General features: G+C 45.2%; 1 protein-coding gene across 4 annotated transcripts in view; it reads left to right on the forward strand.

Annotated features, from left to right (window-relative positions):
- MDGA2 (MAM domain containing glycosylphosphatidylinositol anchor 2) overlaps nt 1-26,131 on the forward strand; it is a 588,493-nt gene that overhangs the window by 234,946 nt on the left and 327,416 nt on the right. For all 4 annotated transcript variants that reach the window (XM_061612635.1, XM_061612637.1, XM_061612638.1 and 1 more), the window contains exon 3: nt 20,097-20,271. In XM_061612635.1, the coding sequence (XP_061468619.1) occupies nt 20,097-20,271 (175 nt within the window). The remainder of the gene's footprint in view (nt 1-20,096; nt 20,272-26,131) is intronic.

Raw genomic sequence — 26,131 nt, forward strand, 5'->3', positions numbered from 1 at the left:
GAGTCTGGTAATTCTGGGATTTTCTCAAAAAGGGTGAGACAGATTAAACTTCATTCATGTAACTTAATACACTCTGTGGAGGGAGGAAGCATGAAGGGGAAGGTCACTGCCTTCTCCTTCCCTGGCCTGGCCCTTGTGTCCTCTCCACCAGTGAGGGGGCAGATTGGCTGGCACTATGCACCTCTCCCCCCCAAAAAAGTCCCACCTAGAAATATGGCTGCCCCACCTAACAAAGCAGGCTGGCTACAGGATTGCTCTCTTGTTCTCTGTGTCATCCCCAAGTCCATACTCCACTACAACAGGCATCCCAGGTCATTGGCTCCATTGTCATACCGCTCTGACAGTTAGGAATTGTTTCCTGATGTCCAGTTGAAATCTGGCTTCCTGCAACTTGAGCCCATTATTCAGTGTCCTGAGCTCTGGGACGATCAAGAGATCCCGGCCCTCCTCTGTCTGGCAACCTTTCAAGTACTTGAAGAGTGCTATCATATCTCCCCTCAGTCTTCTCTTCTCCAGGCTAAACATGCCCAGTTCTTTCAGTCTCTCCTCCTAGGGCTTGCTTCCACTTCCCTGATCATCCTTGTTGCCCTTCTCTGAACCCGTTCCAGTCTGTCTGCATCCTTCTTTAAGTGCCGTGTCCAGAACAGGACGCACTACTCAAGATGAGGCCTAACCAGTGTCAAACAGAGGGGAACGAATAGTTGAAGCAATTTGGAAACTATACTTCTGTTAATGCAGCCTAAAACAGCATTTGCCTTTTTTGCAGCCATGTCTGGCACATATATCTATTTAGATTATAAAAGTTATTTCTAAATGTGCATCTATACACATAAATTGAAGAAGGTGAAGGTGTCCCCGTACTTATAGTGCGAGTCGTTTCCGACTCTTAGGGTGACGTCTTGCGACGTTTACTAGGCAGACCGTATATATGGGATGGGATTGCCAGTTCCTTCCCCGGCCTTTCTTTACCCCCCAGCGTATGCCAGGTACTCATTTTACCGACCACGGATGGATGGAAGGCTGAGTGGACCTCGACCCCTTTTACCAGAGATTCGACTTCCTCCTTCCGTTGGAATCGAACTCCGGCCGTGAGCAGAGCTTCCGGCTCCGTTACCGCCCCTTACCACTCTGTGCCACGTGCTAAATTCATACAGATCTGTATCCTCTTTTTTAGTGATGCATTTCCTCTTTTTTGGTTATTACACTCTATACCATAAAGTATAAAGTATACACTCGAAACCATAAAGTATGCCCAGTTTGGATGCACAGGTCAGAGAGAGGGGGGAATTCTTGAGATGCCAAACCAAACCAAAAGGCAGGATTAGAAAAGCAATGAAGATGGATTTACTGTAGTCCAACGCATTTTGAGTTAACATACTACTCTTTATCAAGGGCAAACCTAAGGAGGCTTAAGACTACTTTCTTGTAAAGATGACAAGTAAAAGTCAAAAGAGCATCTAACTCCAGAGAATCTCCAGGGTGCGTTTCAACATGTTGGGCTGCAATAAATCATCCTCAGTGTGAGAGTTTGTGTGATGTACTTGTTAGGGTGTTGCAACAGGACTGGGGAAACCCAGGTTAAAATCCGCACTCCGCCACAGTGGTCACTAGGTGATCTTGGGCCAGTCACTTTCTTTTAGCCTAACTTACTTTACAGAGTTGTCGTGAGTATAAAATAAAGAGAAATGAATCATATATGCTGCCCTGTGCTCAGTGAAAAGAAACAAGAGGCATCAAATGCATAAATGGAAATATTTGGTGTTGCTCAACAATAAATGAGTGAGTGCATGGTGTTCCTCCTGTGAGTCTCTTTCTTCCCTATTTGCTACTTAATTGCTTTGGACAAAGCAAAGCTGTGTGAATCAAAGCGGAACATCTGTGGAGGCTAAAGGAGCCACACCACATTATCCATCATTGTGAGAGATGTGGCCTGGAGGGAGATAGCAGACGTTCTTTGGCACACGACAACATCCCAACGTCTGACCTGAGGCCAGAAGTCCAGTGCTCAGTCTCTACACGTTGTCTGGATCATTAGGTAATTAAGTACATTTAGGGAGAACCTGTGTGTCTTGTTTCCTAAGAGGATTGGTGTGGCACTGGTTTGCACCATATTGTCAAGCATATGATCCCGAGCAGGTGATCTAAATCAATTAAGGTGGGCAGCTGCAGATATTTCAGCCATAGGGGAAAGTGTGAAATTAGAAATGACTGGAGGTACCTAACATAGAGGAACATCCTGGTCAGGCTTTTTGTGTGTATGTGTGTGTGGTTGGGGGTGGAAGATAGTGCTGGGTTATCATCTGTCAGGCATGACTTCCAGGAGAGGAAGGGACAATGCATAAGAACATATGAAGAGCCCTGCTGGACCAGGCCAAATGCCCTTCTAGTCCAGCATGCTGTTCTCACAGTGGCCCACCAGAAGCCCCAATGGGAAGCCCACAAGCAGGACCTGAGGGCAAGAGCAACTGTCCCCACCTGCAACTCCCAGGAACTAGTATTCAGAGGCATGCTGCCTCCAACTGTTGAGGGGAAACATAGCCATCATGGCTAATAGCCATCAATAGCCTTATCCTCCATGAATGTATCTAATTCTCTTTTAAATTCATCCAAGTTGGTGGCCTTCCCTGCCTCCTGTGGGAACAAATTCCATAATAACTGAGCAATGTGCAAAGAAGTCATTTCTTTTTTCTTTCCTGAATCTTCCAGCATTCGGCTTTGTTGGATTTCCATGAGTTCTAGTGTTATGAGAGAGGGAGAGAAAACATCTCTGTCCACTTTCTCCAAACTATGCATTCAAGGACTGGAGGTTTGCTACCAAACCTGGGAAGGTTGGGACAGGACCAGCAGGGCTAAGTCATGAAAAGGGTTGCTGTGATGCAGGGCTGTGGGCAACTTAGAGAGCTGGCAAGGAGGGGACCAGTGCCTGAGCAGAATCAAATAGGCAGTTGTTGTTGTTGTTGTTGTTGTTGGTGGTGGTGGTAGGCGGATAAGCCAAGGATAGCCAACAGACAAAGCCAAGCTGATCATTGCCCAGGCAAGTCCCACGCCTGACCCAGAAGCTCTTAAGCCTGCACCAACTAAAAAGAGATGAACAGATCAGGTGTGCGGAGTCTCCATTGGTTGTCAATTGAATTGTTCCTGGATCCAAACAGGCCACACCAAGGGGCAGAGCAAAAGATCTGGAAGTCCCTAGAACATCTCCCTCCTGGGAGCAAATGGGCTCAGGAAGCTCACTGACCACTCGAGTCCAATTCATCTTCACCTTCCTTGTTTTGGAGAAGTGAACCTTACCTGGCCTCAGGACAGCAGAGGTTGAGTGCAGGGCTTTGAAGGCCTCCCAGGTAACAAGCCACTTGCTTGACATGTTAAGTTGTACGGAGGGATGAGGCAGGCCCATGTCGCAGGACACAACATGAAACCTCTCTCCCGCATAACGGATATTAAATGTCCAGGCTTTGGACTGTATGCCCTGAAGACCTGGAGTTAGATATGAAAGAGTGATGTTGTCTCAGATGGGGGCGGGGAATCAGAGGGAATCTCATCCAGCAGCCCTGAGAGGCGAATGAGGAAGATGACAGTGGCTTGTGTTTCCATCTATCCATAGAGGAAAGTTCACTGTTTTTCCTTGCTGATCCTTGGCAGCCCTATGGACTTGGACACTCCTCCCACAGCATGTGAGAGGGGGCCTCAGAGGAGAGGGTCTAGGGCAGGTCTTTATGTCTATGGCTCTACAAAAGTCACCCCAGTAAGTGGGGAGCCCCTCTTTCTTCTAGACCCCAAACACATTGTCTCTCTCACTTGGGGATGAGAAACCATTTTCAGCCCAAGGGCCGCATTCCCATCTGGGTAACTTTCCACGGGCCACATCTGAGTGTTAGGCGGGGCCAGAAGCAAAAGTGGCCAGAGGAACAGGTGTGAAGGTTGCCTTTGGCCAGTAGGCTGGTTTCTACAAGCTCACACACCCCTCTCTGTCCTCTGCCCAGGCAAGCGAGATGCTTTATTCAGAGTTCAAGGACACACAAGGGGCAGGAAAAAGAGACAGAAACCTCCAAGAGGGTGCAAAGTAGGGCCGATGAGGGATGTGGCCTGGGGAGAGGGGGTGTGGCCTCAGTAGAGTCCAGGGGCTGGATACAGAGGCCTGGAGGGCCACATTTGGGCCCTGGGGACATGGGTCCCCGCCTTTGCCCTGTCCAACCAGTCACTTCTCAGTCATTGGGACTTGCTTCCTGTGGTAACGGGAGGCTCTGACATCAGTGAGGCAATGAATCCACTCCGGGTTTTAGTCCAGAGGTGCTTGGGCAGCTCCTGAGCAGATTCACTGTCCCACTGACATTGCAGCCACCAGTCTCCACTCCTTGCTCCACTCCACTCCCCAGCTGGCCTGGTGGCCTGGGCGGAAACATCCCTTCCCACTTGCTGTGGTTGCTGGCTTGTCTGCCCTCTGCTGTGGTGGTGATGATGATGGTGATTGATTGATTGATTGATTGATTGGTTGATATACTGCTTATTTGGCAAAATGGCCTCTAGGGGTGCTGGTTGTGCTCAGGACCATCCCGGGGCTTACTGATGCTGGGAAGAGGAGCACTGCTCTTGGCATCTCTTGCCAGAAGCAAACATATAGCACAGTGAGAAGGAGAGCCTGGCTGGGAATCCAGAGTCTGTGAGTTCAAATCCCTGCTTGTGTCTCCCGGGCATCAAGGGCCAGCTAAAGATCACCCCACACTGAGTGGCTCAGGGGTTACATGCCCTGCCACCTGTGCAGCCGTGGGCAAGCTGCAGAGTCCCAAGGGGCCCAGTTGCCCCCCAGCTGGCAGTTGCGGACAAGGAAGGGGCTGGCTTGTGCAGCTGTGGCAAGCTGAGCAGGCCCTAGCCAGCTGGGGAGGACTAGCCTCAGAGAGAGGCAATGGGAAACCCCCTCTGAATACAGCTTACCATGAAATCCCTATTCGTAGGGTCGCCATAAGTCGGGATCGAGTTGAAGGCAGCCCATCCACCCTCTTCCCACTTGCCTCTTTCCACTTGCGGATGCTTGGCTCAGGAGTGGTGGCACCAAGCATTGCTCACGATGCATTCCTGATGCCCTTCCCACTCTCGCCATGTCCTTTCCAAGTTAAGGCGATTTCCTCTGGGGTTTCGGCACCTCCTTTCATCTGTTACTATGCTTCCCAAGGGGACTTGCATTCTGGTGATCATATCAGTTGTTCAGTGTTCATACTTTTTTGCTTCCTGCTGTTGGTGACCAACACTGCTTTTCCCCAGATAGGAGTTTAAGAGGCTCAGCACCTCACAGCTATTAACATATTAAATAAGGTAGTGTGACAGATCTCTATCCTGCTCTGCATATTCATCACCCCAGGGGATTCTCTCCAAATGAAGAGATACATCCTATACTTACTGCTAGTCTCTGTGGGTGGCCAGTAAGTAACTTCCTGCTGTGTCACCTACAATAAAAAATTAAATTCGCCTCCTGCAACTGTTTACAAATGGGTCTAATAATAATAATAATAAAATTTTATTTTTAGGCCGCCTATCTGGCCGAATAATCGGCCACTCTAGGCATCGTACAACATTAAAATTAAAATACAACATATATAACATATAAATACAATTTAACATCAATCTTCTATTAACAACCAGCCCACATCTATACATTATAAAACTGAACTAACTAAAAAGCCCGTTGGAACAGCCAAGTTTTTAGTCCTTGGCGGAAACTTACCAGGGAGGGGGCATGGCGAAGATCGTGTGGCAGAGAATTAAAGAACATAAGAACATAAGAAGAGCCTGCTGGATCAGGCCAGTGGCCCATCTAGTCCAGCATCCTGTTCTCACAGTGGCCAACCAGGTGCCTGGGGGAAGCCCGCAAGCAGGACCCGAGTGCAAGAACACTCTCCCCTCCTGAGGCTTCCGGCAACTGGTTTTCAGAAGCATGCTACCTCTGACTAGGGTGGCACAGCACAGCCATCATGGCTAGTAGCCATTGATAGCCCTGTCCTCCATGAATTTGTCTAATCTTCTTTTAAAGCCGTCCAAGCTGGTGGCCATTACTGCATCTTGTGGGAGCAAATTCCATAGTTTAACTATGCGCTGAGTAAAGAAGTACTTCCTTTTGTCTGTCCTGAATCTTCCAACATTCAGCTTCTTTGAATGTCCACGAGTTCTAGTATTATGAGAGAGGGAGAAGAACTTTTCTCTATCCACTTTCTCAATGCCATGCATAATTTTATACACTTCTATCATGTCTCCTCTGACCCGCCTTTTCTCTAAACTAAAAAGCCCCAAATGCTGCAACCTTTCCTCGTAAGGGAGTCGCTCCATCCCCTTGATCATTCTGGTTGCCCTCTTCTGAACCTTTTCCAACTCTATAACATCCTTTTTGAGATGAGGCGACCAGAACTGTACACAGTATTCCAAATGCGGCCGCACCATAGATTTATACAACGGCATTATGATATCGGCTGTTTCATTTTCAATACCTTTCCTAATTATCGCTAGCATGGAATTTGCCTTTTTCACAGCTGCCGCACACTGGGTCGACATTTTCATCGTGCTGTCCACTACAACCCCGACGTCTCTCTCCTGGTCGGTCACCGCCAGTTCAGACCCCATGAGCGTATATGTAAAATTCAGATTTTTTGCTCCAATATGCATAATTTTACACTTGTTTTTATTGAATTGCATTTGCCATTTTTCCGCCCATTCACTCAGTTTGGAGAGGTCTTTTTGGAGCTCTTCGCAATCCCTTTTTGTTTTAACAACCCTGAACAATTTAGTGTCGTCAGCAAACTTGGCCACTTCACTGCTCACTCCTAATTCTAGGTCATTAATGAACAAGTTGAAAAGTACAGGTCCCAATACCGATCCTTGAGGGACTCCACTTTCTACAGCCCTCCATTGGGAGAACTGTCCGTTGATTCCTACTCTCTGCTTTCTGCTTCTTAACCAATTCCTTATCCACAAGAGGACCTCTCCTCTTATTCCATGACTGCTAAGCTTCCTCAGAAGTCTTTGGTGATGTACCTTGTCAAACGCTTTTTGAAAGTCTAAGTACACTATGTCCACTGGATCACCTCTATCTATATGCTTGTTGACACTCTGAAAGAATTCTAATAGGTTACTGAGGCAGGACTTTCCCTTGCAGAAGCCATGCTGGCTCTGCTTCAGCAAGGCTTGTTCTTCTATGTGCTTAGTTAATCTAGCTTTAATAATACTTTCTACCAGTTTTCCAGGGACAGAAGTTAAGCTAACTGGCCTGTAATTTCCGGGATCCCCTCTGGATCCCTTTTTGAAGATTGGCGTTACATTTGACACTTTCCAGTCCTCAGGCACGGAGGAGGACCCAAGGGACAAGTTACATATTTTAGTTAGCAGATCAGCAATTTCACCTTTGAGTTCTTTGAGAACTCTCGGGTGGATGCCATCCGGGCCCGGTGATTTGTCAGTTTTTATATTGTCCATTAAGCTTAGAACTTCCTCTCTCGTTACCACTATTTGTCTCAGTTCCTCAGAATCCCTTCCTGCCAATGTTAGTTCAGGTTCAGGGATCTGCCCTATATCTTCCACTGTGAAGACAGATGCAAAGAATTCATTTAGCTTCTCTGCAATCTCCTTATCGTTCTTTAGTACACCTTTGACTCCCTTATCATCCAAGGGTCCAATCGTCTCCCTAGATGGTCTCCTGCTTTGAATGTATTTATAGAATTTTTTGTTGTTGGTTTTTATGTTCTTAGCAATGTGCTCCTCAAATTCTTTTTTAGCATCCCTTATTGTCTTCTTGCATTTCTTTTGCCAGAGTTTGTGTTCTTTTTTATTTTCTTCATTTGGACAAGACTTCCATTTTCTGAAGGAAGACTTTTTGCCTCTAAGAGCTTCCTTGACTTTGCTCGTTAACCATGCTGGCATCTTCTTGGCCCTGGCGGTACCTTTTCTGATCTGCGGTATGCACTCCAGTTGAGCTTCTAATAGAGTGTTTTTAAACAACTTCCAAGCATTTTCGAGTGATGTGACCCTCTGGACTTTGTTTTTCAGCTTTCTTTTTACCAATCCCCTCATTTTTGTGAAGTTTCCTCTTTTGAAGTCAAATGTGACCGTGTTGGATTTTCTTGGCAATTGGCCATTTACATGTATGTTTAATTTAATAGCACTGTGGTCACTGCTCCCAATCGGTTCAACAACACTTACATCTTGCACCAGGTCCCGGTCCCCACTGAGGATTAAGGATTAATTCCAGAGGGTGGGAGCCACAACCGAGAATGCCCTCTCTCTGGTCCGCACCAACCTAGCTGTTTTAACTGGTGGGACCGAGAGAAGGTCTTGTGAGGCTGATCTCGTCAGGCGGCATATTTGATTATGCTGGAGGCGCTCCTTTAGATAAACTGGACCGACACCGTATAGGGCTTTAAAGGTTAACACCAACACCTTGAATTGGGCTCGGTAGACAACTGGTAGCCAGTGCAGATCTTCTAAGACTGGAGTAATATGATCCTGGCAGTGGCTGTTCTTAAGTAACTATGCCGCCTCATTCTGTACCAGTTGTAGTTTCCGGACCGTCTTCAAGGGTAGCCCCACATAGAGCACATTACAGTAGTGAGAGGAGACCAGGGCATGCACCACCTGTGGGAGCAGATGGACCGGAAGGTAGGGTCGTAGCCTCTGTATCAGATGTAATTGATACCAAGCTGCCCGGCTCACTGCTGATATCTGAGCCTCCATGGACAGCTGCGAGTAAAGAATGACCCTGAGTCTACGAACCTGTTCCTTCAGGGGCAACCTAACCCCATTCAGCACCAGGTCAGTGTCTCCTACTCTTCTCTTGTCCCCCACAAGCAGTACCTCGGTCTTGTCGGGGTTCAGTTTCAGCCTGTTTCCTCCCATCCATTCACTTACGGACTCCAGGCACTTGGAAATAGTATCCACAGCCAACTCCTGTGAGCACTTAAATGAGAGATAGAGCTGAGTGTCATCCGCATATTGGTGGCACTGCAACCCAAATCTCCTGATGATGGCCCCCAGCGGCTTTACATAGATGTTAAATAGCATGGGAGAGAGGATAGAACCCTGTGGCACACCACAATTGAGAGGCCAAGGGTCTGAAGCCTCCTCTCCCAATGCCACTCGCTGATGCCTATGAGAGAGATAGGAATGGAACCACCGTAAGACAGTGCCCCCAATTCCCATTCCCTCCAGGCGATTCAGTAGGATACTGTGGTCAACGGTATCGAAAGCCGCTGAGAGATCCAGGAGGACAAGGAAGGAGTTTTCTCCCCTATCCAATGCCCTCCTCAAATCATCCACCAGAGCGACCAAGACTGTTTCAGTTCCATGTCCAGTCCTGAAGCCCAATTGGAAAGGATCTAAATAATCTGTTTCCTCCAAGTGTGTCTGTAGCTGTTTGGCCACCAATGAGTCCTGCAATGAGTCCTGCAATTTGCCACAGTGACAAGGTGCACTGGGCCGTCCACTCTTCCTAGATGTTCTTCTTTGTTTATCCAGGGGAGCATAAACCAACAGAATTAGCAAACAACCCCCTCATTTCCAAGCAAACGATGCTAAACTGGAATATTTAGTGTCTTGCAATCTAAGCAGCCTGCTGTTTCAGACTGAAGGAGAGGAGACATTTGCAAAAGTTCAGTATGATATTTCATCCTTCTTTTTGACTAAGTTCCTGGCAGAAACTATATTTCTGTCGTGAATGGGAAACGCATCCTGGCAAACTACAAGTGAATAAGAAAGAGCTCCATTGTCTAGTCTGCTGGGATGCCTTTGCACCTCTGTGGAAAGAAAAGTGAGAGTTCAGACGTCTCTATTTTACAAGGGAGAAGCACATGTGTGTATGTGTGCAGCTGTTTTTCTCTGTGGGAGTTGAGCAATCAGCTGATGCTGGAACTCACTGTGCTCAAGAGCTGCACATGGAGCAGGGAACATGCAGTGGGTCATGGCTCAGTGGCTTTGAATGCGGTGGCACGATTGATTAAGAACAGCCGTTGCCGTGATCATATCACTCCGGTGTTAGTAGATCTACACTGGCTACCAGTTGTCTACCGGGCCCAGTTCAAGGTGTTGGTGCTGACCTATAAAGCCCTATATGGTTTCGGCCCAGTTTATCTGAAGGAGCGCCTCCGCTATCGCCAATTATGCCGCCTGACGAGATCAGCCTCACAAGACCTTCTCTCGGTCCCACCGGTTAAAACAGCTAGGCTGGTGCGGACCAGAGAGAGGGCATTTTCAATTGTGCCCCCCACCCTCTGGAATTCCCTTCCTTTCGACCTTCGCCATGCCCCTTCCCTGATAGGTTTCTGCCGGGCCTTGAAGATCTGGCTGTTCAGGCAGGCCTACGGGATTTCTGGGGTGGGCTAGTTTTTAATACTGTTATTAACTAGAATTGTAGTGTTTAGTTTAATTATTGATTGTGGCCCTCATTGTTTTTATATTGTATTTTATTGTATTGATGTACGTTGCCTAGAGTGGCTGTTCACTCGGCCAGATAGGCGACTCATAAATAAAATTTTATTATTATTATTGTTGTTGTTGTTGTTGTTGTTGTTGTTGTTTGTTGTTGTTGTTGTTGTTGTTGTTGTACACAGGAGGTTCCAGGTTCCATCTCTGGCATCTCCAGGTAAGGCCAGGAATGCCCCTTGCCTAAAACTCTGCCATTCAATGCAGAATGTACCGGGTAGATCGACCAATAGTCTAAGGCTGCTTCCTCTATTCTCAAGGCAATGTAGACCAAGCCCATCATGGCTGGTGCTCAGCTTCCAGTGATGGCCATCTGTGATAGATGGTGGAAGATCATGGGCCATCTGTAACAGATGTTTTATACACTGTAAGTTATGTTGAATTGAATTGAATTGAATTGAAACTTTGTTTTTACCCCGCCCTTTTTCCAAACTGCAACTCAGGGCGGCTTACAAATAAAACTTACGTGTAGTTAAAAACATAGACAAACATACAATTAAAATGCAATTAAACTATGCACAACCTTAAAACCATAAAAGGCACTTAAAAATCTAAAAACAATTTAAAATAATACAGATAATAATATAAAACATTAAAACAAGGCTTGTAAAGCCCAATCCTAAACACCTTCTATCCCAAAAGCCTGTTGGAATAAAAAAGTCTTTACTTGCCGACAGAAGGATGGCAAGGAGGGGGCCATTCATGCCTCCCTAGGAAGGGAGTTCCAGAACTTAGGAGCAGCCACCGAGAAGGCCCTATCTTGCGTCCCGACCAATCGCACTTGCGAGGGTGTTGGGACTGAGAGAAGGGCCTCTCCTGAAGATCTCAGGGCCCGGACAGGCTCGTATAGGGAGATATGGTCTGACAGATAGCCTGGACCTGGGCCGTATAGGGCTTTAAAGGTCAAAACCAGCACTTTGAATTGTGACAGGAAACAAACTGGCAGCCAGTGGAGCTGTTGTAACAAGGGAGTTGTATTAACCAGCCCCTGTTAATACTCTGGCTGCAGCTCTTTGTACCAGTTTAAGTTTCCGAATAGTCTTCAAAGGCAGCCCCACGTAGAGCGCGTTACAGTAGTCTAAACGGGATGTAACTAAGGCATGCATCACCATAGTCAAATCAGGCATTTCCAGGAACGGGCGCAGCTGGCGCACTAGTCTTAAATGGGCAAAGGCACTCCTGGCCACGGCCAAGACCTGGGCCTCCAAGTTCAGAGCAGAGTCCAGGAGCACACCCAAACTGCGAACCTGTGTCTTCAGGGGGAGTGTAACCCCAACGAGCACAGGCTGAATCCCTGTTCCCTGATCTGCCCTTCAACTGACCAGGAGCACCTCCGTCTTGTCTGGATTTAGTTTCAATTTGTTCGCCCTCATCCAGTCCATTACTGATGCCAGGCACTGGTTCAGGACCAGGACAGCTTCCTTGGCTTTAGGTGGAAAGGAGAAATAGAGTTGGGTGTCATCCGCGTACTGATGGCACTGAACCCCAAACCCCCAGACAACCTCTCCCAGCAGTTTCATATAGATGTTAAATAACATGGGGGACAAAACTGAACCCTGAGGGATCCCATAGGTCAATGGCCAAGGGCTTAAACAGGAGTCCCCCAGCACCACCTTCTGAGTTCGTCCCTCCAGAAAGGAATGGAGCCATCGTAACACGGTGCCCCCAAGTCCCATCCCAGCAAGGCGGTCCAGAAGGATACCATGGTCGATGGTATTGAAAGCCGCTGAGAGGTCCAGTAGAACTAACAGGGACACACTCCCCCTGTCCAGCTCTCTGCGTAGGTCATCCACCAAGGCGACCAAAGCTGTCTCTGTCCCGTAACCAGGCCTGAAACCAGACTGAAATGGATCCAAATCACTTTAGGATGTCTCATGGGAAACAACTAATAAATGTGTGAGGTCTTTACTGTTGTTAAAGGATGTTTAACTTTCCCTTCCAAGCCTAGGAGCCCAAGTGCCTTCAGCACTCCCCTTACTTCCAGAGAACACGGTCGAGTTCGTCACATTATCAAGCTCAGAACTTATCATCATCATCAGGCACCTTCTGTGACCAGCCTGTTTAGCGTCAGGATTACTTTCACACCCTACTCACCGTATGATGCTGGACAAAATGGGCCACTTGCCTGATCCAGCAGGCGCCTTTTACATCCATATGGTCCTAGTCAATACCAAATGCATTTTTAGTTACCCTAAACATAAAGCTGGCATGCATTTCCCATTTCTTTCATTTGGAAATTCTATTAAAACAAAATAAAGTAAAAAATAAAATGCCTTATTATTGGCTTTGTCCTTCTTTGGTTGCTAATCTGAAAAGCCCACTCATGATTCCAAGTTCTGGATAATAAAGGCAATGAAGGATGCATTTTCTAATGTAAAAGCAGGGTGGGGTGGGGAAAACAATCAATTTGACACCCTATCAAGCATTTATCCAGTGACACATTCCTTGTGCAGATGATTTAAAGCTCCTCATAGCCAAGAGTTTAAAAATAGAAAAATGCTGACAGTCTGAGATAGGGAAATACATCTGTGCTAAGGTTGGCTGTCTCACATGTACATTGAAGTCTCTTGAAATAAAACATTTGCTTGGTTTTCCATGGGCTGACAGCCTGACTCCTGAGCTTGTATCGGCAAGTGTTGCAAAGATGGAAGCTCTGAGAGATCTGACAGCTGTGTAAGAACATCTGTCAGAGGTTATAGGCAGTGCAAACATTTGAAGCAATCCCCTCCCACCCCTATGACAGGGTTTTCAGGGAGCAGCCAATGCTCACAAACATTATGGCCAAATGTACCAGTCTGTAAAATGACAAAGGCCAGAGGATGCAGCTCATTTCCGAGATGGTGGTGCTGTTGCTGGACATGGACAATATAATTTCTTTTCAAGATGGTAGCATCTGTGAAAGCACTGGCATCATACCACGGAAACAGACAGTGAAAAGTTGCCATCTTGGTCTGCTCCCTGCTTTGTTTATCTGATGGCAAAACCAGCATCAGCTGTGGTTCTGGCCATCTTGGATGCCCTTGGGTTGTGTTGCCTGTGAGTAGGTGCACTCCTCTTCCGCTGTCCTTCCTGCCCCTCCCCCTCCTCCTCTTTTCTCCCAGATGTTGCCACTGCTATGGCAGCGCTGGCTGCTTCCGCTCCGACCCCTTCTCCCTGTCTTGCTCTGAGGAAGGGCAAAGGGGGTTCTTCCTCAGAGTGAGGCATTCTGGGTGAGGGGGCCAGGAGAGTGCCTGTGGTGCCACCTGCCAGAAATAGTGCAACTTTACACTTTTTTACTAAATTTAAACAGCATTTCTAGGCACCACAGCAAACCCTGTCAGTGTTACCTAGAGAGGTAGTGGGCTCTCCAACACTGGAGGCATTCCAGAGGCAGCTAGACAGCCATCTGTCGGGAATGCTTTGATTTGGACTCCTGCATTGAGCAGGGGGTTGGACTTGATGGCCTTTTAGGTCCCTTCCAACTCTCTCGAAGCAAGAGAAAGACCAAGCAAACGGTGGGACTGCTGCTCAATGAGGATGGCAAAATGTTGACAGATAACGAGGAAAAAGCAGAACTGCTCAACGCCTATATCGCCTCCGTTTTCTCCCAAAAAGGGAACAGTGTGCAACCTTGCATCGGTAGCAATCTCAGTAAGGGGTTGGGATTGCAGTTCGAGATTGATAAGGAGATAGTCAGGAAATACCTAGTTAACCTAAATGAGTTCAAATCTCCAGGGCCTGATGAACTGCATCCCAGAGTATTGAAGGAACTTGCGGATGTACTCTCGGAACCTCTTGCCATCATCTTTGAGAAATCCTGGAGAACGGGAGAGGTGCCGGAGGATTGGAGACGGGCAAACGTCGTCCCGCTCTTTAAAAAGGGTAAAAAAGAAGATCCGGGGAATTACAGGCCGGTCAGTCTGACTTCAATACCGGGAAAGATATTAGAACGGATAATAAAAGAGTCCATTGGCAACTATCTAGATGACAATGCTGTGATTAGAAGGAGCCAGCATGGGTTTGTCAAGAAAAAATCCTGTCAAACTAATCTCATCTCTTTTTTTGATCGGGTCACTAGCTTAGTAGATGGTGGAAATGCTGTAGATGTCATCTATCTAGGTTTCAGCAAGGCGTTTGACAAAGTCCCCCACGACCTTTTGATTAGCAAAGTAGTCAAATGCGGACTACATGGAAATACTGTCAGGTGGATTCACAACTGGTTGGAAAACCGTACTCAAAGAGTGGTCGTCGGTGGCTCTGCTTCGGACTGGAAGGAGGTTTCGAGTGGAGTGCCACAGGGTTCTGTCCTGGGGCCGATACTCTTCAACATTTTTATCAATGACTTAGATGATGGGGTGGAGGGAAGCCTTATGAAGTTTGCGGATGATACGAAACTGGGAGGGATAGCTAACACAATGGAAGACAGGAATAAAATCCAAAGGGACCTGGATAGACTAGAAAATTGGGCTGAAATTAATAAAATGACATTCAATAAAGACAAATGCAGGATTCTGCATTTAGGCCACAAAAACAAAATGCACGGGTACAGGATGGGAAATACCCGGCTTAGCAGTAGTGCGTGTGAGAAGGACCTTGGAATTGTAGTGGATCGCAAGTTGAACATGACCCAGCAGTGTGATGCTGCAGCAAAAAAGGCAAATGCGGTTTTGGGATGCATAAACAGAGCTATAGTTTCCAGGTCGAGGGAAGTAAAAGTCCCACTATATTCTGCATTGGTCAGGCCTCATCTGGAATACTGCGTTCAGTTCTGGGCGCCTCATTTTAAGAAAGATATAGACAAGTTAGAGCGGGTTCAGAAGAGGGCGACGAGGATGATAGCCGGTATGGAGAACAAGTTTTATGAGGAAAGGTTGAAGGAACTTGGCATGTTCAGTCTGGTGAAGAGAAGGCTGAGGGGTGACATGATTGCACTCTTTAAGTACCTGAAGGGCTGTCACATAGAGGAGGGTACAGATTTGTTCTCTGCTGCCCCAGAGGGTAGGACTTGGTCTAATGGTTTTAAGTTGCAGGAGCGTAGATTCAGATTGGACATTAGAAGGAACTTCTTGACAGTAAGGGCGGTTCGGCAATGGAACCGACTGCCTACGGAGGTGGTGGGATCCCCTTCGTTGGACGTCTTCAAGCAGAGGCTGGACAGCTATCTGCGGGAGATGCTCTAGCTGTGGATTTCCTGCTGTGAGCAGGGGGTTGGACTCGATGGCCTACAAGGCCCCTTCCAACTCTATGATTCTATGATTCTACTATTCTATGGTGCAGGTGCACTCCTTGTCATGACCTCCAAATCTTGCAATGATACAGACATATAATTGAAGGATTCAGAGGCACCAGAGGGGGAGCCAGGTAGGCTCAGGGCTCAGAGCTGACCATTGAACACAGGGAGACCATTGTACCTGCAGTTGCCGGACAGAAACTCCCAGAGGAACCTCCCAGACCACCAGGACCTATAGGAACAGAGCCCATCCCCTTGCCCTGAGCCACCAGATGTTTTGCATTACACATCACCATTCCAGGAGGACCCCAACAGAGAGGCTATAGAATGGAGGAGAAGTGCCCGTCCACAGGCTAGAGGATTTTAAGGCTCTGAAGTTCTCTACAAGGGGGTGGAACCCAGAGAAAGTAGTCAGGCAGCAGAGGGTTAAATGGCCTCAGTTTGCTTCCAACCTTTGTTGGAGCAGGTAGCTCACTTGGAGCTGTCCATGGTGCAGCCTTCTTCCGCCAGCCTTGCCTGGTTGCTTTCTCCTTCTCCGTGGGATCCTGCATCAGACCTGCACACAACATTCCTGGCTGCATCAACCCGAATGCCTTGCACTGAGGAAGGATCTCCTTGATTTTTTCTCACAACACTTGAGGGAGAGCCTCACTGGGTATGGGGGGAGCTGGCAGTGGCATCAGGAGGAGGCAGACTGGCAGTCAATATGGCAAGTGAATTTGGGGGGCATCAACTTGCCACTTTTGTGTAGCCACCACCTGATACAATTGTCTCAACTTGCCTAATTATAGTGCCAGCCCCGTCCACCATCTCTTGACTTTCTGCTTTCCTATCTTGCCAGGATATTAAAAATAGGCAGGTTTTTGTCTGAAGTCTACAAATTTGTCTTAGAAGCTGTGAAGGTGGTCTCTGTTGAAAATAACTGTGTGTGTGTGTGTGTGTGTGTGTGTGTGTCTGTGTGTGTGTGTGTGTGTGTGTGTGTGTGTCTGTGTGTGTGTGTGTGTGTGTGTGTGTGTTCTGTTCCTCAAGATCATTGTGTGTGCCTCTGTTTAAATATCTGATGTACCCCAGAACGTGTTCTTCAGCATCTCTGGAAAACAGCTAATTAGATGCAGATGATACAGCTTTAGCAGAAATGTTTTCACACCTGTGACTAGCGACATGTTTTTTGAATATTATTATTTTATTTTATTGCTTTCATTATGGACTTTAACAGTGAGATTATATAGCTATTGTATTGTGATTTGTTGGCCACCTCCACTTTCTCAGAAAATAGGTGGAATGTAATGATTGTATTCAGCTAAGTCCTACTTAAGAGAGCCAGTGTGGCGTACTGGTTAAGGTGTTGGACTACGACCTGGGAGCCCAGGGTTCGAATCCCCACAGAGCCCTGAAGCTCACTGGGTGACCTTGGGCCCGTCACTGCCTCTCAGCCTCAGAGGGAGGCAATGGGAAACCACCTCTGAATACCACTTGCCATGAAATCCCTATTCATAGGGTCGTCGTAAGTTGGGATCGACTTGCAGGCAGTCCATTTCCATTTTAGAGAGCCAGTGTGGTGTAGTGGTTAGAGTGTTGGACTATAACCTGGGAGAGCAGGGTTCGAATCCCCACACAGCCATGAAGCTCATTGGGTGGTGACCTTGGGCCAGTCACTGCCTCTCAGCCTCAGAGGGAGGCAATGGTAAACCCCCTCTGAATACCGCTTACCATGACAACCCTTTTCCTAGGGTCACCATAAGTCGGGATCAACTTGAAGGCAGTCTATTATCTAAGTGCTACTTGGAGTACACCATCACTGGCCTAACAGTGCAATTGAAACCAAAGATCTGCCCGGGATAAAAGAGTTTGGACTTGAGCTGAGCCAGGTCTATGCTAGTGTAAGTCCCTCAACCCAGATCATCCAGCCTTATGCTGGCATTACTCTTTCAAACTACTCAACAGCAGCTATGCTGACTCAGTCAGTGGAATTTACACCAATGTAACTTAAGCCGGTTTAAGTCCCCCAAAAGAGTTGTGGTGGAACAGGTCAAGGAGATACTTACACCTGTTCCAAACCCCGTTCAGCTTGGTCTCCCAGGTTGTAGTCCAACACCTTAACCACTCCACCATATTCCTCAGCAAATGGAAACACAAGCATCATACTAGACATGGTTGTGGAGTTTGATCTTTGTGAATTGTGATATGAACTGATGCAGCAGATTTGCTCTGTTCAGGGTAGAAGTCTAAGTAGGTAGGAAGTCTAAGTAGGTAGAAGTCTAAGTAGGTAGCAGGCTGTGCCTGACAATTTAAGCCGGCACCTTACCTTTCCCTGAAACACATGCCACATTAAAGGGGGGGGGGAGGATTGGCCCCCCTCTTTGTATTAACACATAGAAAATTTAAGGTGCAGGAACAAGTCTTCAGACAGATAGTAAATTCAGTTAGCACATTTCCTTTACTTATAAAACTATTTAAACATTACAGGAAAAATAAAAGTTTTGTCGTCATAAAATCAAAATAAAACAGGTCAAGGCTTTACATATCTTAAAGCACAACTGATCTAAAGTCCTGGTGTATAGCATAGATATAACACACTGATGCAACCCATTTGATGCAGAGCTTAAGTATCTTGCTTAATTACCTGGATCTTACAAGGCTATCTGGGTGCAGAAGCGTAATGAAGCTCTCCTAAGGAGAAGAATGAATTCGTGCTAAAACGGAGGAATATTTATACTAATTTTTTTCTTTGAAGATTATGAATTTGTGACATTTCTAAACTTAAGTGCTGATTATCACGCTTGTCAGATAAAAATAAACTGTTCTAAATTATAACAAGGTGATACATTCCTCAATATATCTGAATACATGAAATAAATACAATAAATTTCAGCTGTAGAAAAACATATTAAACCATTTAGACATAGGAATATATTTGGAATGCATCTGGACATACTGAAAACTATCAATTTGGGAATGCTTATAAAAACAGGGTGTCCAACTTCTGATTAGCAGTTTACAATACAGGTAGTTTATGGCTTTGTTATCAGGTGGTTTTATTGCATGTCATGGATGGTAGTCACTTCAAGATTTTATGTCTTTGAGGTAAGCTTAAAGTTTACATTTATGGCTGGAGACACTCTTGAGTTTGGCATGAAAGCCTTGGAATATGGATCTGGTTTCTGTCCTTATGATGGTGAGGCCATCGCAAATGGACAAAAGGATGCCTATTCCCTGTGTGTTAGATTTAAATGGGCTGCATTTGGTTGAGGGAAATTATTTGTATAAATATTAGCTCTGATCTATTGAGTCTGAAATTAGGCCAGGCAGGCATATTTAAGACACTGACCAGATCCACACTTAGGGTAAAGAGGATAAATTAAAACTTTATAACTTTATAATGAAACCACTTAGACATTTTTCAAATATTAAGCATTTATAAATGCTTCTAAATAAATAAAATAAAGGGAATATGTTTAGGAATTGGTATTTTGCAATAAAATTAATTTTGAAACTTGTATTTTATGAAAAAATATGTGGGTTGTATTCAGTGACAAGTCCTACTCAGGGTAGACTTATAGTGATTTCCATTAAGTTGTTGTGTGTAGTTGTTTTTAAATTAGTTTAATTGTTTTTCAATGTTTTACACCTTTTTGTATCTATTAGATGTGTTTCCTACCCTTGGGTCCTTTGAGAGGAGTGTGGGATATAAATTCCATAAATAAGTTAGATAAAAAAACTTGGATCCATTAATTTCAATGGGTTTATGCTGAGTATAGATCAGTTGGATAGAGCCCTCTATCTAAATGAAAATCACTATGAAGATTTTTTTCAATGAAGAGTTGGGATAATGGATTTATGTTATGTTATGTTATGGTTTATTTCTAGGCCGCCTTTTGGCCTAAAGGCCCCCAAGGCGGCTTACACACAAATAGAAAAACACAAATACAAAAAGAAATGACAATACAATTTACAAAAATTCAAGCCAACAAAATCCTAGCATTTCTAAAAAGCAACAACAGCTAAAAACCAAAAGGTGAACAATAGGTGAACAAATGCAGAAAGGACACAGTCTGTGTTACAGGGATGCATTCATCAATAGTCAGTTAGCAGCAGCAACAGCTCCCTAGCCCTGGTCCTGGCCTATAAGCACCTAGGGTGATATCCAACTAAGCCATGTTCGGAGTATGCCGAGTGAAACAAATGGACTTGAGTTATTTAACTCCATTTATTTCAATGGGTCCCCTTTGAGACCCATAATGTTTGGCTGGGGAAACCCTCAGTCCTTATGCTGGTTCTGATGGAACAAAAAATATATGTCACCCTCTTTTTCTATGTCTTAATAGAACAATCCCATCTCCTCAACTTGTTTAACTGATGTTAATACTAACAATGATTATTTAGGAAAGAAATGGGGAACATCAAGTAACAGTCTTTTTTGATGCTTGCTCAGATCAGGTGGACCAAAACGGCAGGAAGTGCCTCTGACCGGTTTCAAGACTCAAGTGTCTTCAACGAGACATTGAGGATCACCAACATCCAGCGACATCAAGGGGGCCGTTATTATTGCAAGGCTGAGAATGGCCTGGGCTCACCAGCAATCAAGTCGATAAGAGTAGATGTATACTGTAAGTATTTGGTTCTAGAAGCCACTCAACTGTTCATTTCTCTGCAGTAGCATAAGAGTGTCACAGCTGGCAGTCTGGGGAAAAGAAAGCAATCCACCAGACCAGTTGTTAAGCAGGTGGCCACTGTTGTTTACTGTTGTGTATGTGCGTGCGTGCGTTTGTGTGTGCTGCAGAGAGACTGTTGTCCTAAATGTTGCTTCACCAGCACATCTTTTTTCGCCAGAAAAAGTGGTTTCACAGTGGCAATGATTATTGCCATTTTTTAAAAACAAACATTTTTATAAACATATATACAAATATTACTTTAAATTTACATATAAAATACACATTAAAAGCACATATTATAGATACAGACATTATTAATTAAATAATTAATTAAATTTATATCTCTGTCTTCCTTCCAAAGGAGCCAGGTGCTACAAACACACAAATGATAACACCATTAAAACATCTTAAAAAGCAATTCCAACACAGACACAGACTGGGATAGGTCTCCACTTAAACGGCTTGTTGAAAGAGGAAGGTCTTCAATAAGCACCAAAAAGATAACAGAGATGGCGCCTGCCTAATTTTAAGGGGAGGGAATTCCAAAGGGAAGGTGCCACAACACTAAAGGTCTGTTTCCTATATTGTGCAGAACGAACCTCCTGATAAGTTGGTATCTGCAGGAGGCCCTCACCTGCAGAGCGCAGTGATCGGCTGGGTATATAAGGGGTAAGACGGTCTTTCAAGTATCCTGGTCCCAAACTGTCTAGGGCTTTGTACACCAAAACTAGAACCTTGAACTTGGCCTGGTAGCAAATGGGCAGCCAGTGCAATTCTTTCAGCAGCAGGGTGACATGATGACGATACTCTGCCCCAGAGAGCAGTCTCATTGCCACATTTTGCCACAGCTGCACCTTCCAGACCAACCTCAAGGTGCATTAGAATAATCCAGCCTGGAGGTTACCAGTAAGGGTAAGATGATCTTTCGGGTATCCTGGTCCCAAGCTGTATAGGGCTTTGTAAACATAAGAAACAGATCTCAGTTCACTACTGGCAAGCCAGTTTCGCTGGGGAAGTTATGACTCACTTTTGACCTTCTGCAGCGCAGCCACACACAGTAGCCTGAATAAGGGAAGGACCATATCTCAGGGGCAGAGCATCTGCTTTGCATGCAGCAGGTCCCAAATTCAATCTCTGGCTTCTCCAGGTAAAGTTGGGAATGTTCCTTTCCTGAAACATTGGAGAGCTGCTGCCAATCAGAGTAGACAATACTGAGCTAGATGGACCAATGCCCTGACTCTGTAAAAGGCAGCTTCCTATGTTTCTAAATAAAGTGCACCCTCTACCTCATTCTCAGTGCATGTGGGATATCATGAGACCCTGTAGACCTGGTCAGTGCCCGCCCACTCTGGTGCAGTTCAAGGCATGAGCGTTCCATGGGGAGATGCTCAACAGACCAGCGGTGTCACTAGTGGGAGTGCGGGGAGGGGGTGCGGACCACCGGTGCGCGCCCTCCCAGGGGCATGAATGAGGTGGCTGGGCGTGTGCACTCGAGGCCAGCCACCCCGTCCATGCCCCTGGGAGGGCGCGCGCCGGAGGGGCACCCAGCCGGAGAAGGCCTGGGAACGCCAGCGCGCCTCCCTCGCCCCGCCGACGCTGCTTCTGGTCTCACCCGCCCACCGCCTCCGAGGAGGAGTTGGAGCAGCCTTGTCGGGTGTGGGCCGCACCCTCCGCACCCTGGTAGTGACGCCCCTGCAACAGACAACTAAATGTGGAACATGTTCCCTGATGGTAGATGAAGTTTAAAGGGGCATGGAGAGTCACTGCCAGTCAGTGTAAACAATACTGAGCTAGATGGACTGTCTTGGTATAAAGTAGTTTTTTATGTCTGTAAGGGCTGTTACCTGAGTATATCATACTAAATACTTGAAAAATAGTCAGTATGAGGCAGATATATAAATTCCCAACATGTGATCTGAGATCATCTGCTTGGATCTCCTTTTCCTACCTGAGGATGGTAGTGGCACATCTTCTATATTTTTAATGGAGGGGAAAATTGACCTAGTGGTGGAGTAATTTATAAAGCAAAATGAGTTTATGGAATAACAAAGGCAGTGTTAACTTCTAGAAGTAGGGATTCTAGTCATAGTTATGCTCTCTGTTCTAAAAGAAGAACTTGACTAGGTTTTTAAAAACAAAGTCATAACTGATCAATTGAGAATATATTTTCTTAATCTTCAATACCTTGGCACAGTCATTAATCTGAATGGAGACAACAGTCAAGAAATCAGAAGAAGGCTAGGACTGGGGAGGGCAGCTGTGAGAGAACCAGAAAAAGTCCTCAAATGCATAGATGTATCACTGAACACTAAAGTGAGGTTCATCCAGACCATAGTATTCCCAATCTCTATGTATGGGTGTGAAAGTTAGACAGTGAAAAAGCGGGTAAGAGAAAAAATCATTTGAATGGACTGTGAAAAAAGACAAATAATTGGGTGTTAGAACAAATTAAACCAGAACTATCACTAGAAGCTAAAATGATGAAACTGAGGTTGTCATACTTTGGACACATCATGAGAAGACATAATTCACTAGAGAAGACAATAATGCTGGGAAAAACAGAAGGGAGTAGAAAAAGAGGAAGGCCAAACAAGAGATGGATTGATTCCATCAAGGAAACCACAGACCTGAACTTACAAGATCTGAACAGGGTGGTTCACAACAGATGCTGTTGGAGGTCGCTGATTCAAGGGGTCGCCATAAGTCGTAATTGACTTGAAGGCACATAACAACAAGAATCTTTAGGTCATTTATCACTGCAGATTCAGAAGGCGAGGAATCGCTTGGGGTTTGATAACCACTGAAAGAGAGGTCATCTGGGCTTTGTTCTTATGGAGGTAGTCAACCTGTGTCTGGACTATGCCACTTTAGATTGCAGGTGATCATTTGCCAGACTGAATGCTCCCCTAGGCAAACAAACCAACAGTGCCTGCACATGAGAAGTAGCATCTCAGGGGAAAGGGTTCTAAAATGTAGCTTTCTTCACAACATAGTAGTTGTCTAGCCTTTTGTGTGTGCGTAAGGAGTCCCCTCCTCAGACTAGGAATGGGGGAGAAATTTAATTCAGTTCACATTTAAAGGCCTAATCTACCTAATCTTCACTTTCTGAAGCAAAATATGAAACAAACTACAGTCATCCTTTGAAATCAGCTCTTCTCCAAATTTTGCAATGCAGTTTTCCAGCCAAGTCATGTGTATAAAAAAAGCACATACTAGGGTAAAGTCTGCATAAAGATGCATATATTGGTGAGAATAAGATACAAAAATGCATTATATTAGGAAAAATTGTTTTGAAAAATGTGTATATTAGGAAAAAATAGCACTAAAATTCATCAGAATTATTATTTTTTTAAGTTAGGAAAATGTGGAGAACTGAACTTTAGAGTGAAAAAATGAGAAACTAAGAAAAAAACAAAATTGACAGATTTACCCATCCCTATTTCAGATGCAGGTGATCCCAGATTTATCCCACCCACCCCAATCCCCTTCAGAAGAAATAGACCAAAGAGTTATTTCATTATTCTAGCAGATCGTAAATTTTGTTAAAAAATTAGGTAGCTAATGTAGTGCCCTCCAGCTGTTGTTGAACTCCAAGTCCCATCAGTCCCAGCCATCATGGCCAATGGTCAGGGATGAGGGAAGTCCGACAATATCTAAAGGGCACCAAGTTGGCTACCACCGTCTAAAATTATTTCCTTGTCTTTTATTGTTGGAGGAAGGAGGGTGATCTCTCCAGCTGCCCCACATCAACTCCCACACTCCAGATTGCACTGGCCACACAACAAGCAAAAACTAGGAACATGGCAACATGGGGGCTACATAACAAACCCCATTCACTGTGTGGTTCCCTGGAGGAAATCTCAGAGTTTTCATCACAATAGGACTTTCAATGCACTTATTTAGGATAGTGTGTTGTTACACATGTGCAGTGTTACTATCTCTTCATTAAAAAAATTAATTATCTGCACATTGGTGGACAGGAGAAAAACTTCTAAATTGCTTAGAGACCTTCAGGTAACAAGCAACTAACAAGTCTAATAAATAATTAAAAAACACCAAACACACAAACTTTTACAATGTGAGGAACACTTGCTTCCAGTTGCATGCAGTTCCGCCCCCCCAAATCAATTTAGCTTTTCATTATCCATATCATTTTTTCCCTTTAAACTAAAAGAATAAACATTTGTTTCATTTGAGGCAGGGCACATCAGAGCACAACAGAACATCTTTGCAATGTGCATGACTTAGACCTGACAATGCAAAGTAATAATTTATGCTCATGTCCAGAGTACATCACACCAGGGCAATCATAATCAGCCTCATGTCTGAGGTTAGGAAAAAAATATTCCAGGTTTGGGGACTGATGTGAAGTCAGTGTGATATCAGACAGACTCAGAGCCTAAACTTTTCATTTTACAAATTCACTGACAAACTCACAAAAAAGCAAGCAAGAAAAAATAGCGGAGCATCTTCTTCCATTTTGCATCCAAGTTATTCTGAACTTAATGTAGAGAATCTGCTTGTCTGAATCAGGTCCACACACCTTTTCTGAAAATACTGAGGAACATACTCTGAAATCGTGCATGCTCAGATCAATCTGCCCTAAAGCTGCTTTTAATGAATGAATGCCGGGAAATTGTAAATACAGGGTTTGTTGCAACATGTACATAAGCCATCCATCATTTCCCCATATATTTAATATGGAAAGGAGACTTGCACTGTGTCCACTGTGGCTTGTGCATGCTTTCTCTCTAGCAAGGTCACAAAACAAATGTTAAACAAACCAGAAAAGGCTTCTCAAAGCAGGAAACACTCCCTGTTGCTTCTCTGGTTACCAGAACATGCTAAAAGGAATGAGGACATCTGACTTTCAAGGAAACAGCTCTGAGCCTGCTCAGAATAGAAGTATGTTCCTGGTCACACTTGAAGGGCCTCAGTCTTCCCCAATCAATGCAGAGTCCATGGATCGCCCTAGTAGCAGCAGCGGGGAGTGAGAAACTGCAGAGCCAGCATTGAAAAGCTAGAAGTCCTCCTAGAGGCACATGGGAGGGACATCTTTACCATAGCAATATGTTTGGATTAGGATTCGCTGAGTACTGTGGAGAGTTGATTGGCCAAAGAACAGAAAATTGACAGAAATGTCTGTATAAAATATGTGTGGGACAGGAACGAGTGTGTGGCTTTGAGATCGAGGGAAAATATATTAAAATGTGCTTGACATTCTCCTGGGGAGAGCTGTGCTCCAGTAGCCCTAGTGCAAGAGCCTCTGCTGTTTGGGGTAAGCAGAGCTTGGAAGTAACTGGCTACAAGTAACAAATTACTTGTAATTTATTACTTTTTTGAGTAACGAGTGGGCAACTTCATTACATTTTGCTGGTAATAGAACGAGTAGTGACTTCATTACTTTTGAGGAGTAATTGTAATGTTTCCAGCATTACTTTTGCGCATTATTTGGGTGAGAGCAGGGGAAGTCTTCTGCTCCTCTGATTTGTGGATGAAAATCATGTGCTTCAAATTGGGCTTCTGTGCAGCGTGGTTCTTCCTTCATGCTCTGTGGGTGCTTAGGAGGCGATGAGGGAGGAGGTGGAGAGCGAGACTGGGTGGAGAAAACAATTGTTTAAAAATTGACAGGAGTGGAAGGAGAAAAGAGCTGGAGGCAAAATATATATAGAGAAAAAACATGTGTGTTGGGGTATCATCATTGCTGGGGGTGGGGTGAGGAGACGTGAGATTCTGTTATGCCATTCTGTTAATCTTATGGATAAAAAAAAATATTCTACTACCCTCTGTATATGTGTGCTTATTTCTAATGATG

This window comes from Rhineura floridana, chromosome 2 (genome assembly GCF_030035675.1).
Source record: "Rhineura floridana isolate rRhiFlo1 chromosome 2, rRhiFlo1.hap2, whole genome shotgun sequence".
NCBI lineage: Eukaryota > Metazoa > Chordata > Lepidosauria > Squamata > Rhineuridae > Rhineura > Rhineura floridana.